The 15,954-nt window shown below is 41.6% G+C and overlaps 1 protein-coding gene across 1 annotated transcript in view; it reads right to left on the reverse strand.

Moving 5' to 3' along the window:
- LOC126106269 (trithorax group protein osa-like) overlaps positions 1–15,954 on the reverse strand; it is a 147,957-nt gene that overhangs the window by 29,374 nt on the left and 102,629 nt on the right. Inside the window, exons 6-8 of the mRNA XM_049912492.1 lie at positions 11,766–12,238; positions 7,273–7,704; positions 1,284–1,446 (exon numbers count right to left, since the gene is read on the reverse strand). Of these exons, the coding sequence (XP_049768449.1) occupies positions 1,284–1,446; positions 7,273–7,704; positions 11,766–12,238 (1,068 nt within the window). The remainder of the gene's footprint in view (positions 1–1,283; positions 1,447–7,272; positions 7,705–11,765; positions 12,239–15,954) is intronic.

Raw genomic sequence — 15,954 nt, forward strand, 5'->3', positions numbered from 1 at the left:
CCAAGTACGGTTCCTGAGAAAGGGGAATGGCTAATGACCTTACCCATTCTTTCATAATCGAAGCTTATGCTCCACCTCGAATGACCGTGCTGTCAACAGAATGTTAAACTCTAATCTTCCTTCTTTTTTCCAGCGGAGAGATGTTAACCCCATGTCTATCTTGCTGATGAATGATGGCTACTGTTTGGAAGTTTCTGTCACATGTTCAATATGTAAAGAGCTGTGTGGGCTTTGAAATTTCCTGACAGTCTAAAAAAAAAAGGATACTGTGGAGACACGGCTTAGCCACAGCCTGGGGGATGTTTCTAGAATGAAATCAGTTGGTAGAACACTTGCCCACGAAAGACGAAGTTCCTGTGTTCTAGACTCAGTCCGGCACACAGTTTTAATCTGCCAGGAAGTTTCAAATCAGTGCACCCTCCACTGTAGAGTGAAACTTCATTCTGTGTCGCCTTTGTTTAGCATCCGTGAGTTGGTGCCGGAGTTTGGAGTAGCACAGTGCACTACTGAGTAAAAGCATGCACCATGACAGTGTGAAATAATGTCACAGCAGAACAGAAAAATTCAGTTAACATGATTTAATGTTCATTCAAGAGTCAGATCTCACGGTGTTCATAAAAATCTTATTACTTGTTTTGTAATGGTGTAACACAAGAAGCTCTGTACGTTGGGATATAATATAACGAGTGATTAAGTGAATAATTACTTCGTATTCCTTTGAAGGAAGTTGAAATTTGGCGAAAAGTTTCAGATTTCAGCACAAGCACAACTGCCACAGTAATGAAGTCCATCAGACTGCACCAGTGCACTCCAAATAAAGTTTAATTACAGGTGCAGTAGTTCAGAATTCAAGAGAACAACAACAATAAACCTGGACATTGCATTGGCAATGACCAAAATTGATCTTTGCCTATAGCTTCCTGCTGCCATGTCGATTTCACTTTCCACTGAACTACATTCTATTGAACGTTAGATTACGTGGTACAAGAAACACTAAAAGAACATAAGAGAATGCAGACTGAGCGTCTACAAATAATGGATCCTGAGAGGTTACCAGTAAAAACAATTAAAAACATACGTAAAGGAAAGCACAGCTTTGGAAGTCTGGGGCAACATGGGAACAGATACCAAATAGGAGGAGCATGAGGAGAAGGCAAAGAAAAGTATTTTCTTCATTCAAGCATTCACTATGCTAGAAATCTTCAGAAACAATGTCAGAGGATGGCGTTGACCTGAGAAAACTATGCAGGTTTTACACTAATCACTCAAAAACGTTAGCTTACCATCATCTGGGTTCTCCCACAGGGCAGCGACCTTTGCAACAAATGGGAGGTCCAGCTTCCTCGGTCCAGACTTGAGGAGGATGCAGTCATGCGGGCACACCAGGTCGCCCTCCACGTGTCGCATTGCGGGATAGCATTTACGTGTTACAGGTACATCGTCACTCTGTAAACAAGCACGTGACATCTTTGAAAAAATCCAAAGCTGTTTTACACCAGTGTTAAAGGTACAAATCAAACTATGAAACTGAACACATAATGGCTTTCACAAAACAGTAATGTGCACAATGCAATAAATTGCAAAAACATCACAAAGTGGGCATCACATCTGCCACTTTTTAGTCTTCCTAAAGTATTTTTTTAAACAATTATGGTAGTAAGTAAATAAAAAATCAAGAAGTGCATTCAGACATCAAATTTAAAACAATTAAAAAAAGAAGATGTTGACTTATCACGTTATTTAGGTACCGTAGTTAAAGAAGACAATAGACATAGCACTGAAACAAGACAAAAAAAATTGTGACTGTAAAACATGCTTTCAGTGACAGAAGACAGCTGTTACTGGAGAAGTAGTTAAATACAGAAAAGACAGTTTGTCAGTACTTTCGTCTGGAGTGTTCTACTGAATGTTCTGTTGATCACTGTTGAAGATGGACAGAATATTCTTAGAAAGGAAAGAAACGTGCCTTTGGAGAACGTAAATAATAACCACTTGGACACAAAGGAAATTATTTATTATAATGGTGTTTGGTCCTTAGGCAACAATTTATGCATGTTTCATCGTTGAGTGACTTAAGACATAATTTTTAATTGGTTTGATGAATGGCAGCTTGCTCTAAATGTAGAAAAATTTAAGTTAATGCGGATCAGTAGGAAAAACAATTCTCTAACATTCAAATACAGCATTAGTTGTGTGCTGCTTGACACAGCCTACCAGTCTTGCTACTGGTAGGGTTCAATCAGCATTCTAGAATTACAGAGATGTTTTGTGAACTCAAATGGGAATCCCTCGAGGCAAGACAATGGATTTATTGAGGGTCAGTATTGAGGAAATTTAGGGAGTCAGAATTTGTGGCCAGCTGCAGAATGATTCTGGAGCCATCAACGTACATTTCACGTAAGAATCACAAAGAAAAGTTAAGACAAATCAGGACTCATACAGAGGCTTATAGACAATTGTTTCTCCCGTGCTCCACCTGGAGTGAAACAGGAAAGAAAATGACCAATACCTTCCACAGTGCACTATGTGGTAGCTTGAAAAGAGTATGTACATAGATGTAGGTGTTCATAACCAAGAATCACTTGTTGCACATTTAAAATCCAAAATTTTGCTAATTACAGGTACAATCTCAGCTTGGTCCCACGTGAAATAACGGTAAAGATTAAAGTTGCAATTTGGCTATGGGCATCCTAATGATTAAAATGCAAAATTAACAACATATGTTATGTCATTCCATTCTAGAGCTGGAAGTATGTATCCATACTTCTTACAAAGGAAAACTGTATGTTTCAATTTGTTGGATATAAAAGAGTAAGCTGCAATACATTGCAGCTTATGTAATTTTATTTATGTGTTTTGCTGTATTCACACCTACACCGATAAGCTAAAACATTATGGCCACCTGATCAACTGTATATTGGTCCACATTTCGAATGAAACTATCTAGGTTTCTGAAAACACACAGCACCATATGTCTACAGACAGGTCACGCAGTTCCCACAAATTCTGGGTCCGTGGTTTGAAGTGTAACATATTCCTTCAAGGGAAGTGATGAAGTACACTACATTTCTCTGACTGACGAACGTCAATCGTGACCTTTGTGACTATTTCTTTGTTTTTGTTAAGTATGCTATTTCAATTAGTATAAAGCGGGGAGAATTTTTGTATTTCTGACGTGCAAGTTCACAAGTTGGAATGGACGCAGTATATCTGCCAGTCACTGAGACGGGGGCAGTTTGTCTGTGTGTTGCAGCACTTGCTGCTTGGAAGTTTGCCCCATACCACCATTGTCCCACCTAGGAAGTGCACTGTGGGTCATGCAAGAGTAGGTCATGACATTGGCTTTGTCAATATAGTTGCAGTGAGTCTAGAGAGTTTGTCTGACAGTCTTGGATGAGTTATACTGAATGTCAAGACAAGCTTTGTATGTTACAACCTGTAAATAACGTATAAATGAAATATTCTTACATGTGAAACAACTATCATTATATGGTAATTTGTCACAGAAGAGATTAGTATCATTTTGTAAAAGTTGGTTCATGGAATGATGTAGCACCTAGCACAGGAGACGTTGCAGTGGTGGTGAAGTATGTACAGTGACCAAAGATATAATTCGCAAGTTATATGCCAAATGTAACACAGTTAATTTCATATTTGTGAGTACGGACCTGGTGCCCGATAATGCCCCAGATGTCTTCTCAGCAGGCAAATATGGCAGTCAAGACAGCAACGAGTCCAGTGTCGTGCTCTTCGAGCCACTATAGCACAATGCTGGTGGCGTTGCATCACACAGTTATAGTACTGGAATAGGCCAGTGCCATTATGGAAGACAACAACCATGAAGCGATGCAGGTGGTCTGTTACAATATTCAAATAGTCCACAACAGTCATGGTGCTTCCAATTACTACCACAAGTTCCACAGAGTCCTGGTGAATGTCCTCCATAGCATAACACAGTCCCAATCGGCCCAAGTCCAGGGTACAATGCCTGTTTCAAGCAGTCATACACCTAGACTGGAAAAAAGCGCAGGTGACGCCTGCATATAAGAAAGGTAGAAGGACGGATCCCCAAAATTACAGACCAATATCCTTAACATCGGTTTGTTGCAGGATTCTCGAACATATTCTCAGTTCGAATATAATGAATTTCTTTGAGACAGAGAAGTTACTGTCCATGCATCAGCACGGCTTTAGAAAGCATTGCTCCTGCAAAACGCAACTCGCCCTTTTTTCACATGATATTTTGCGAACCATGGATGGAAGGTATCAGACGGATGACATATTCCTTGACTTCCGGAAAGTGTTTGACTCTATGCCCCACTGCAGACTCCTAACTAAGGTACGAGCATATGGGATTGGTTCCCAAGTATATGAGTGACTTGAAGACTTCTGAAGTAATAGAACCAAGTACGTTGTCCTCGATGGTGAGTGTTCATCGGAGGTGAGGGTATCATCTGGAGTGCCCCAGGGAAGTGTGGTAGGTCCGCTCTTGTTTTCTATCTACATAAATGATATTTTGGATAGGGTGGATAGCAATGTGTGGCTGTTTGCTGATGATGCTGTGGTGTACGGGAAGGTGTCGTCTTTGAGTGACTGTAAGAGGATACAAGATGACTTGGACAGGATTTGTGATTGGTGTACAGAATGGCAGCTAACTATAAATATAGATAAATGTAAATTAATGCAGATGAATAGGAAAAAGAATCCCGTAATTCTTGAACACTCCATTAGTAGTGTAGCGCTTGACACAGTCACTTCGATTAAATATTTGGGCGTAACATTGCAGAGCGATATGAAGTGGGACAAGCATGTAATGGCAGTTGTGGGGAAGGCGGATAGCCGTCTTCGGTTCATTGGTAGAATTTTGGGAAGATGTGGTTCATCTGTAAAGGAGACCGCTTATAAAACACTAATGCGACCTATTCTTGAGTACTGCTCGAGCATTTGGGATCCCTATCAGGTCGGATTGAGGGAGTACATAAGAGCAATTCAGAGGCGGGCTGCTAGATTTGTTACTGGTAGGTTTGATCATCACGCGAGTGTTACGGAAATGCTTCAGGAACTCGGGTGGAAGTCTCTAGAGGAAAGGAGGTGTTCTTTTTGTGAATTGCTACTGAGGAAATTTAGAGAACCAGCATTTGAGGCTGACTGCAGTACAATTTTACTGCCCCCAACTTACATTTCGCAGAAAGACCACAAAGATAAGATAAGAGAGATTAGGGCTCATACAGAGGCATATAGGCAGTCATTTTTCCCCCGTTCTGTTTGGGAGTGGAACAGAGAGAAGATGCTAGTTGTGGTACGAGGTACCCTCCGCCACACACCATATGGTGGATTGCGGAGTATGTATGTAGATGTAGATGTAGTAGATGTGGATGATTGTGTACACTGACACAAATGTCAACCCAATGTCACAACAAATGTGAGTCGGGTAACATGTTTCCACTGACTCCAGGTGCAATCTTAATGATCTCATACCCAGTCGGAGCGGACAAAGTCACGGTCTCAACATGGAAAGATGTAGGGGTCATTTGCTGCAGTGCTTCATGTTCAACAATGTCCGCTGATCAGTGTGCTCTAAGATGTTTTTGGCTACACCACTACTGCACTGTCATCACATCTGCCAAAGATCACTACGTAACTCACCTTACAGAGTAGGCAAGCCTCTGACCTTCACATTCTGTAATAACACTTGGGTGTCCAAACCCTTGCTGTATACCTGCTGTCTCACTGTCCCACAACAACTTTCTATACATGCACTTGAACAGCCAACCTGTTTTGCCTTTCTCCAACATGCACTGTCATAGGCATTGTGTGATAAAAATTTTCTCTCTGTCTATGTCACTTAGGTAAGTGGACTTCCCTAATTACAGCACACATCATCACTAGAATGATTCCTCAAGCATCTCTGTTCCGCTTCTATACTGTCCTTACTGGTCACATACTTGCAGTGCCACCAGGTGGCATTCAAATTTATGGTGGGCAGTGGTCATGTTTTGGCTCATCAAGTGACTGTGCTTTTTACATAAGAAAATAGTGTATCTCATTCCTGTTGGTTAAAGAGGAGTAAGCTGCACTACACTGTAGCTTATGTCACTTGATTCATCCATGAAAACAAGAAAAATCTGCTCATGAAAATGACTGCTTGAGAAGTTTGAAAGCTAAGGAAAAAAAGTGACAGCACTAACCAATAGCCTTGTCTTCTGCGACTTTAAGGTTAGGCTACACAACATGAGTGAAGAATAGATTGCACTAATATCAATAACAGGATGGCAACTGTTTCATCAGAAGATTTTCCTGACATTTACAGGTTTTTCCAGGTTGATGTTTCAGACTTCCCTAAGCCACTGTTTATTGTATGTGGGAGCAAGTTTCACATCAACGATTTTCAGGAGTACAAGAAAAATTCTTTAAGTAACTTCATCACTTTTAGTTATGCATGTTAAAAACAAGATATATATGAAATGGACGATTTTTTTTTCAAAAAATACTATTAAGTATTAATATTTTGTCACACAGTTACTGCATATACATTTAAATTTTTTTGTTATAAAGCTTCATTTACATGGAGGAAACTCGCACAAGACATACTGTTTGCATTATTTTATAATTCATCCTTGAGCCTGCTCTAAAGTCAATAAAAAGTGTTAGCATGATGTCACAATGTATGACAATGCAAGACAGACAGCAAAGTACTACTTTGTATTGAAATTAGTTAAACAGAATTGAAGACTGATTATTCAGTGCTGATCTACTACAAACATATCTGTGCAAATATGCATCCATATCAGTATGTTTTAATAATAAAAGAGATAAAATAAAATGAAGGCCACTATTAATTTGGTTGAATGACAAATTCACCCCTAAGACAGAAATTCTCAAGTGTGTGTTACACTATGTTCCATTCACAATCATACAATGGGAGAAAGACACGGATCCCAACAACCCACTGACAATAATGACAATGAGAAAGTGAAGACGGAGCACTGAAGAATACAGCAATTATTAAAACAATTCAATGCAGTTCTTCACTTTTCCAACTCCACAATCGACTACTTCAGGAAGCAGAGTCTAAGACAGATTTCTAAAAAAATGAATCAGTACATTCAGACCAACAGTTCCTGCCAGAGACTCTAGGAATTCCCTGGTTTTTCCAGCAAGTTCAATTACCAAGATAATTCTTGATTCTCTAGCTTCTCCAGGCAATGTTGCCAGCCTGAATAAGCGTACTGGTTTCTAGTATTTATCAAGGTAGGAAGCAGATGTACTTACAGTGAGGAAGACTTTGGCCTCAAAGGAGTCACCTTCCCAAGACCAACCGTTGGACCACCTCGGACCCAAGGACTTGCGCGGACCGGACAACACCCTCGACTGGCGTCGGGCGGGAACTGAGGGGGTAGTACCGGCCTGCCCCGTGGGGGTGGCAGGAGGGGGGCTGCGGCGCCCGTTGGAGGAGCGCCGTCGTCTCCGTTCCGCGGCAGCGTTCACCACCGAAGCGGAGGGTGCGGTCCTAGGCGGAGGCGGAGCCGTGCGCCGCACCTTGCGCCCCGCTGTGGGAGCAGCTGCTGGAGTGGGGTTGGCTGCAGGTGTGGGGGAGGGGCCCGAACCATTAGCCTGCAACTGCTTGGCTGGGGCCTCCACCGCGGGCAGCCGGTTATTGTTAATGCACACACCTGGCTGCAGTTTCTTCCTATGTGGGTATACCTGTTCAACCAATGAAAGCTCAGATTACTAACTTCTAACAAACACACACACACACACACACACACACACACACACACACACACACACACACACACACAGAGAGAGAGAGAGAGAGAGAGAGAGAGAGAGAGAGAGAGAGATTAATTTTGACCATCATAATCAATGTTCTTGGAAAGCCTGTAACTGTGTCATTGACATTGTCGAGAATTTATTCTCATTTTTTGTTTACATAAATATTTTTTGTGATGATTGCATGAATGATTTTCTGCCTCTCTTATATTTAGTAGTAGTTTTAAAGGCTATAAAGTGTTGTGCCTCATCCACAGCAAAGAATATCATCCAAAAGCCAATCATTACTTACACTTTTTGTTTTTGTAATAAAAACATGCTACCAAAATATTAAAACTGTAAGTGATGATACACTTGTGGGTCATATTCTGTGTAATGGATGACGTACAACACATTATAATCTTTAAAAGATAACTACAATGCAAAAGAGACTGAAAAATCACACACGCAGAAATCACAAAAAATATTTACGTAAACAAAGGCACTTGAAAATGATGATAAATTCTCGAAACATATCGAGTTAAGCATGAAAAAATAATAAACTGGTGCAGTTTCCCATTATTTAACTCTCTCTCTCTCTCTCTCTCTCTCTCTCTCTCACACACACACACACACACACACACACACACACACACACACGAGTACCCAGCATTAAAATACCTTGTAGAAGTGGAATTCACTGCCTAACTTCCTCCTGCTCTCCATCTCCCATCTTTTTCCACTTCCCTCAACTTTTTCTTTTTCTACCACAATGAGACAGTGAAATAACTTCAGATTTCAAGAAGACTACAAAAATTACAATTACAAAGATGACAGGTGCTGGCAAATGTGAAGACTATCAAACCATCAGTTTAACAAGTCATAAAAAAAAAAGAGAGAGAGAGAGAGAGAGGGTGGGGGGGGGGGGGGGGGGGGAAATCACTGCACCAAGAAGGAGCTGTGCAACATAAATGAAAGTTGGTATGCACGTTTTTACATCTGAAAGATGGTGTCTATTCAAATACTCCACCAGTAGTGTAAGAGTGGCAATAGTAGTGCCACTCTGAGGATACACGTCAGGTTTGCTCTAAATACACGCTATTAGCTACCTTCGAGATTGGATGTGGTGAATTGATGTTAGAACAAATGCCTTGAAGGTGACAAAGACGCCATTATCAACAACTCACAGACTTTGAATGTGGTTGTATAACAGGGCTACACAAAGCTGGATGTTCCATCTGTGATATTGCAGAAAAACTAGCAGGAATGTAGCCACAGTACATGAATGCTGGTAGCTGTGGTCACGAGAATGTAGAATTGCGAGAAAACTCTGCTCCAGACAGCCACGTGGCACTAACAAGAAGAAAGACAGCAAGTTCGGCATATGACTCTGGCATACTGTACTCCCCCTCCAGCAGCAATTTGAGCAACAGTTGGCACCACAGTGACACAACAAACTGTTACAAATCATTTACTTCAAGGACAGCTTTGAGCTTGGCAGCCTGTAGTGTGCATTTAACTGATCCCAAACCATTGCCAGTTGCAACCCAAGTGGTGTCAAGCAAGAGCTTAGTCGAGGGCAGGGTTGATGTCTTATTTTCTGATGAAAACCAGTTCTGTTGGCTGTGTGTTGGTTAGGAGGAGGCCAGGTGAGTACCTAAAACCAACCTTCCCGTGTGCTAGACATATTGAACCGACACATGGAGTTATGATTTGAGGTGCAATTTCTTATGAAAACTGGAGCAGTCTCACGGTTATCCCATACACTTCGAGTGCAAATCTGTATGTGAATCTGGTAATTCAACCTGCTGTGCTGCCATTCACAAACAGCATTCCAGTGTGTGTTTTCCAACAGGATAATGCTCACCACACTGCTGTTGTAATCCAATGTGCTCTACACAGTGTCAAAATGTTGCCTCGGTCTGCTCGATCACCAGATATGTCTCCGATCGAGCACAAAGGGACATCCAGTGATGTCAACTCCAGTGTCATCCACAAACAGCATTAACTGTCCCTGTATTGACTGACCAAGTGCAACAGGCACAGAACTCCATCCCACAAATGGAAAACGTGGCTTATTTCACACTTACATTAACCTGTGAACTTGGAATGTTAATCACTTAAATATGTTACATGGACAAGCACATTCCTGAACTTTCATTACTCTACATTAATTATTTTTTGGTGTTGTGACTTTTTTCAATAGTTTTTATTGATAGCTTCTGTAGATTTAGAGAAAGATTTAGACAACCATGCAATGTAAGCTTTTTCTGGCTTTACTTCAGTCGGAACTTCTAGGCCGAGAAGCCGTGACCGATATGCAGAACTATTCCCTAGCATTTCGTCGCCTGCAGTCAGAGACAAAACATCAGAGAATAGTTCTATTTGTCAATCACAACCTCTCAGTTTCAACTGGAACTTCTGACAGTGTTAATTGGAATGCACTCTGAAATTCTAAAGGTAGCAGCCATAAAAAATGAAGAGTGGAAGGCTGTGTAGTCTTGTGAAGAAACCGGACTGCAGTTGCGAATGAGACATCTTTGTAGCCTATCATCCGTCTTATTCAATCTGTGCATTGATCGAGTAATGGAGGAAACCATGGAGAATTCTGAAATGGAGTTAAAGTTCAGGCAGAAGCAATAACATACTGACACATCAACAAATAGTCATTTTGATAATGGAGTGAACTGTGTGAACTGTAGAGGGATACAAAAAGCAATAACATACTGACACATCAAGAAATAGTCATTTTGATAATGGAGTGAACTGTAGAGGGATACAAAAGCCTGAATACAGTAAGCAGGTTCAAGTGGATGTAAGCTGCAGTAGTTATGCAGGCCAAGATACTTATTCTCTTTTTGAGTGCTCTGGTGTTGTTGTGATGGTAAATGACAATGGTGACATGGTGATACAGTAATGTATTCATTAATGATACAGTAATGCATCAGCACGGCGCATTTTCAAAGTATAATTATCAGGCAATCTTGATAACTAGAGTATAGGAATTTTGTGATAGCAAACACCTAGAAACTGGCAATAGGATTAACTATATGTAGTCGGCCTTTCTGAAGTATGAAACTTACTGGGAGATTAAAACTGTGAGCCCAACAGAAACTAAAAATCAGGACCTTAGCCTTCTGCAGGGAAGTGATCTACCAACTGACCTTCCCAAGCATTACTCACGATCTGTCCTCACAGCTTTACTTCCGCCAGTAGAAACTCCTGTGACGTTTGGAAGGTAGGAGACGAGGTATTGGTGGAAGTAAAGCTGCGAAGATGGGCCACGAGTCGTGCATGGGTAGCTCAGTTGGTAAAGCACTTGCCCCCGAAACGCAAAGGTCCCTCAGTTCGATTCTCAGTCCGCCACACTTTTAATCTGGCAGGAAGTCTCGTATCATTGCACACAATGCTGCAGGGTGACAATCTCATTCTGGAAATTTCTGAAGTACAATTGGCAGTTGTAGCCAGGTATTAAGGAAACTGATCCAGCATGCACCAAACAAAGGATCACATTAAAAAAATCAGGTTTTTCAGGCTGATTCTACAAATAATACAATCCAACAAATGTCTTACTTTTTTTATAATCATGGGGAGATCATTCTTTCTTTGTGATCATGACAGAGAAAATATCTGAATCCGAACTGCTGCTTCAGACGACGAAAGCACATACTGTACGGGAAGGCAAAAACTGGAATATATCCGACAAATAATCAAGGATGTTGAGCCCAAGTGCTATTGTGAGATAAAGAGGCTTCAGAGAGGAAATTGTGGCAGGTGACATCAAACCAGTAGTCAGAAGGCTGAAGGAGAGAAAGAAAAAACAAAGAAAGAATAAAGGCAGCAAATGTACAAAAAAACCTTTACTCGTTCCACATAAATAAAATTTCTCTTTCCTGCTGAGACATAACAAACACGATAACGAGTGAACACGAATACAGAGTAATGGGAGTCCAGGGACGGTGTGAGAGCATACACTGAACTCCGAGTTGTTTTCAGGCTGAGCCAGAACTCACCTTTGCTTGAGAGCGATTCACTTTTGCCAGTTTGCGCTGTTGCTGCTGCTGTTCTTCTTGCTGCTGCTGCTGCTCTTGTTGTTGCTGCTGTTGCTCTTGCTGCTGCTGCTGCTGCTCGGACGGCACTTCATCTGTGCCCTTGCGCTTGCCAGCTTTGGGGGGCATAACAGTGGGCACCGGGTCCGCCCGCACCGCTTCTGCCGGTGCGGGTGCGGCAGCCTCGGTCGCTGCGGGGCCTTCCGCTGCCGGCGGCGGAGACTTTTCAGCCGCCTCGGCGGCTGTGCACGAGTTGGTGCGCGCCTTCTTGGGTGCCGGAGCGGCAGTGGGTGCCTCGGTGTGTGCCGCGGAGGGCCGTCGCTTTCGGACCGCCGATGGCGTCACAGTGGCTGCCGCCACGGGCTCGCATTTCACCTCTGTCTTGGTTTCGGGGGCAGTAACAGTGCCCGAGGTGATAGTAGCTTCTCCAGCAGCCCCTACAAAATGTATAGCCTTGATTGTAAAGCCATAACAATAGCACTGCTGATACAAAGTCACTCTGCAGACATTAGGCAATGGTGTGTGCGCTCCCCCCCCCCCCCCCCCCCCCACATCCTCTAGTCAACATCTGAGAAATACTGCAGCACATAAAATGTATCTGCATCTTCTTCATTGTTGACACCACAACCATAAATTAACTGAAAGGATGTAGCATATTCCCAGTTATCCTGTATTTATTTAACATCTTCTTCACTGCACAACTAGTTTGGGGTTGTAGTCTATTGCCACGTGTTTAGCTAAACTACATTGCTATTACCATGGTTATGGCACCTCATTCTAGCTAAACAGTCAATAAAGGCTGAAAAGGTCAAACTAGTGAGGCAATGATCAACAGGTCTAATCAGTATATGAAGTTTCTGCTAAAACTATTTACTGGTTTTGCACAAATGGACTAGCTAAAAATAAAAACACCTCTTCATCTAATTTTGTACTGTCAAACACACCCTATCTACTATGGAAAACAACAAAAACAAAAGTTTTTGACAATATACTGTAATTGGATAGATAAAAAAAAACACTCACTAATTAGACACACAATACACCCATAAAAGAAGATTATAATTAGGCAAGCTTTCGGAGGCAGAAGGGTTGACGAGGAAGCAAGGAGGTTGACCAGAGAGGCCTACGAAAAGGAGTGGATTTCGGAAAAGCTAGCAGAACAGTGGCCGGATGGGATGAGAAGGAAAGACTTTCTTGTGCCTGAAGAACGAGCCACGAACCACTGACTCTGAAAGATTGCCTAATTACAACCACCTTTTATTTGTATGTTCTGCTGCCGCTTGGTGAGTAGATATTTTATGTATCCAATTATAGTATACCTACTATGAACGTAGTTTATAGAAAACAAGTAGAAATCTCTTAGTTCTTTGGTTTGCAGTGTGCACACCGAAAATGGAAAAGCCATACAGTAGATCTGCTAAATGATTTACATAGAGAGCATTCACATGTACATCTCGCAGGGACCTGTTTAAACATGTGGGAATGTTAATCTCAACAGCAGCTTTACAACAAATTTACCCACTTTAGTAAATATAATTTTGGCAAAGAAACAAATGCAGTACTCAGTTATAAAGTTCTTTGATAAGCTGCTTATTGAAATAAAATGGCAGAGAAAAAGAAGAAGTGATTTCAACTGCAGATTAAATTTGTTTCCCGTCAATAATGCCTTCTATATCACAGAGTAACAACAACGAAATATAAATAATTAATAATTTTCAACCTATAAATGTCCAGCATGTATCAAAGCATTTATCATCATAAATATGAAATACGATCTATGCAGAATGGAACTGAACACAGCCTAAGCAAAAAATGCATCTAGATCCTGGAGTTCTGTTTTTGATTCCTAGCTGGGTTGGGGGCTTTCTTCAATCGAGGGGAGGGGGGGTCCAATGGCACATTTTCCAAAAACTCCACCAGCACTTCTTGCAGGAATATTAAATACCTGGCACCCGTTAAGTAGGGGAGGAAGGATGTATGGTCCAATCACATGACCATCACAGATATATGCCCAGACATTGATGCCTAAGGTGTGTGAAATCTTCATGTGCACTTGGCTTTGTGGTTTCCTTGATCCACGAGTATTCATAGCAACCTTCTCTGTTGAAATGTGGTTTGTCAGTGAACACAATTCGCCTTGGCAACTCAGAAAAATCCACACAATGGTGTAAAAACCAAGTAGAGAAGTTGTCACGTGGCACAAAATTGACCAGGAGCATAGCGTGTACCTTTGGAGAGTGATATGGGTAGAGTTGCTGTTCATGTAGAATACAGCAGACAAATGAGTGAGGCACATCAAGTCACGTGCAATGACTCGAGTACTCGTCCGTGGGTTCTCTTCAACCTGATGAAGCACTTCCTCTTCAAATATTAGAATGCTCCATCTTTGGAGCACCACGGTTCACTTTATCACTTGTGAATTTCCCACTTTCCCGCAACCATGGTTCTACTCTGACAAACATGGGATGAGATGGAGTCCCATGATTCAGGAAGTACTCATATTACAGGCAGGCATCCTGTTACTGCAGCACTAGTCACCGTAACGTCAACTAAAGGACATCATGTGACATCGTGTCACTTATGAAAGTGGTAGTCTACCATAATAGGTGTACTGTGTAAGAAAATCTAACAAGCAATTGAGTAGTTCTAGTTTTCCTTATAACATGGAAATGAACCATTTCTGAACATGGGGTCCTTTGTAGAACTTAATCTATTAAGGCCCCTCTACAATCTCTAGAAGTGTTAACGTGAATTGTGAAACACCCGGTAGATTCCTGTAGATTGTAAGAAGCCTAGGTATGGACAAAGATGTACCACTAAAAAGCACGCAGTTGTTATACCAAGCATATTACACTTTCAGTATTCACCTATGCATCGGAAACATAGGTAATGAAGAAAAGACAGGTGAGCAGGTTACAAGCTTGTGAGATGAATTTCAAACAGGCAGGATAAAACTAATTGAAATGGATAGGGTAAGGAATGAGATACTCAGAGAAATACTCAAAGAGAAGCCCATGCAACTGGCAATAGAAAGAATGACATTAAGGTGTTACGGGCATTTTGGAAGAGTGTAACTTGGTACAAACGTGAGCTGGGCTCATGAAATGATAACAGGAGGCAAGAGACCTAGCAAAAGACCAAGAGATAGGTGGATCATTGAAGTGAAGGAATGAGCCAGGAAGACAGGAGAAGACTGCGACAGAGTGAAGAGAGGAAAGTGGCGAGAGGGAAGTGGTGAGAGGACAGGGAGAGTGGAGACCAGCGAGGGGCCGGAAGTTTAAGAAGGTGGTGGGGATTCTTTTAGTCCATGCTCACATAAACGGTTTAATTGATGTACCACATTCAATACACTAGTGACTATCGATACCCAATACAAATCTCATGGAACTGTTGACTCCTATCATGATACAGCCATCACCAAAGATGTGTTTATGGGCTATCAATAATGACTACTCGATACAATGACTTCCTGACATTTTCCAGAAATGATTTGTGGAGGAGAAAATTAATGAAATGCCAGCATGGTGAGTGTCATGCTCTAGAATGAAAGAGGATTTAAGCCAAGCTAGTGTAGTTTTCAGTCTCGTTTTTGTGTCTTCGACAACTTAATGCCTATACCATTCTGTGAATTGTTACCTTTGCTCCTAAACTATTCATAAGAAACAGTCAAATGAAAACCAGATGGATGGAGAAAGGAAACAAACTGTCTATTATTTCAAGAGTAATCACCATGCATGTTAACACATTTATCCCATTGTGAGACAAGATGGTCAATGTCTTCATGGAAATATGTTTGCAGTTGCCTATGGAACCGTGATTGTACCCAGTTGTGCACCTCTTTATCAGAAGCAAATCAGCGGCCATGAATGTCTTTCTTCAGAGCTCCAAAAATATGGAAATTGCATGGAGAAAGATTGGGACTGTATGGAGGATGTGTCAGGACTTTCCAGTGAAGCATCTGCAGCATAGTCTAATCACCTTGACGATATATAGACGGCATTATCTTGCAACAGAATCCTGAGCGTCTGGACTTGATGTCGAGCTTCAACTTTTGAAATGTGTCCATGTACCACTGTGGGTTAACTGATGCACCATGTTTCACAAAATCAGTGAGCAGCAGGTTGACAGAGAATATGTTTTTATTGCAGGATAA

Source organism: Schistocerca cancellata, chromosome 10 (assembly GCF_023864275.1).
Source record: "Schistocerca cancellata isolate TAMUIC-IGC-003103 chromosome 10, iqSchCanc2.1, whole genome shotgun sequence".
Lineage (NCBI taxonomy): Eukaryota > Metazoa > Arthropoda > Insecta > Orthoptera > Acrididae > Schistocerca > Schistocerca cancellata.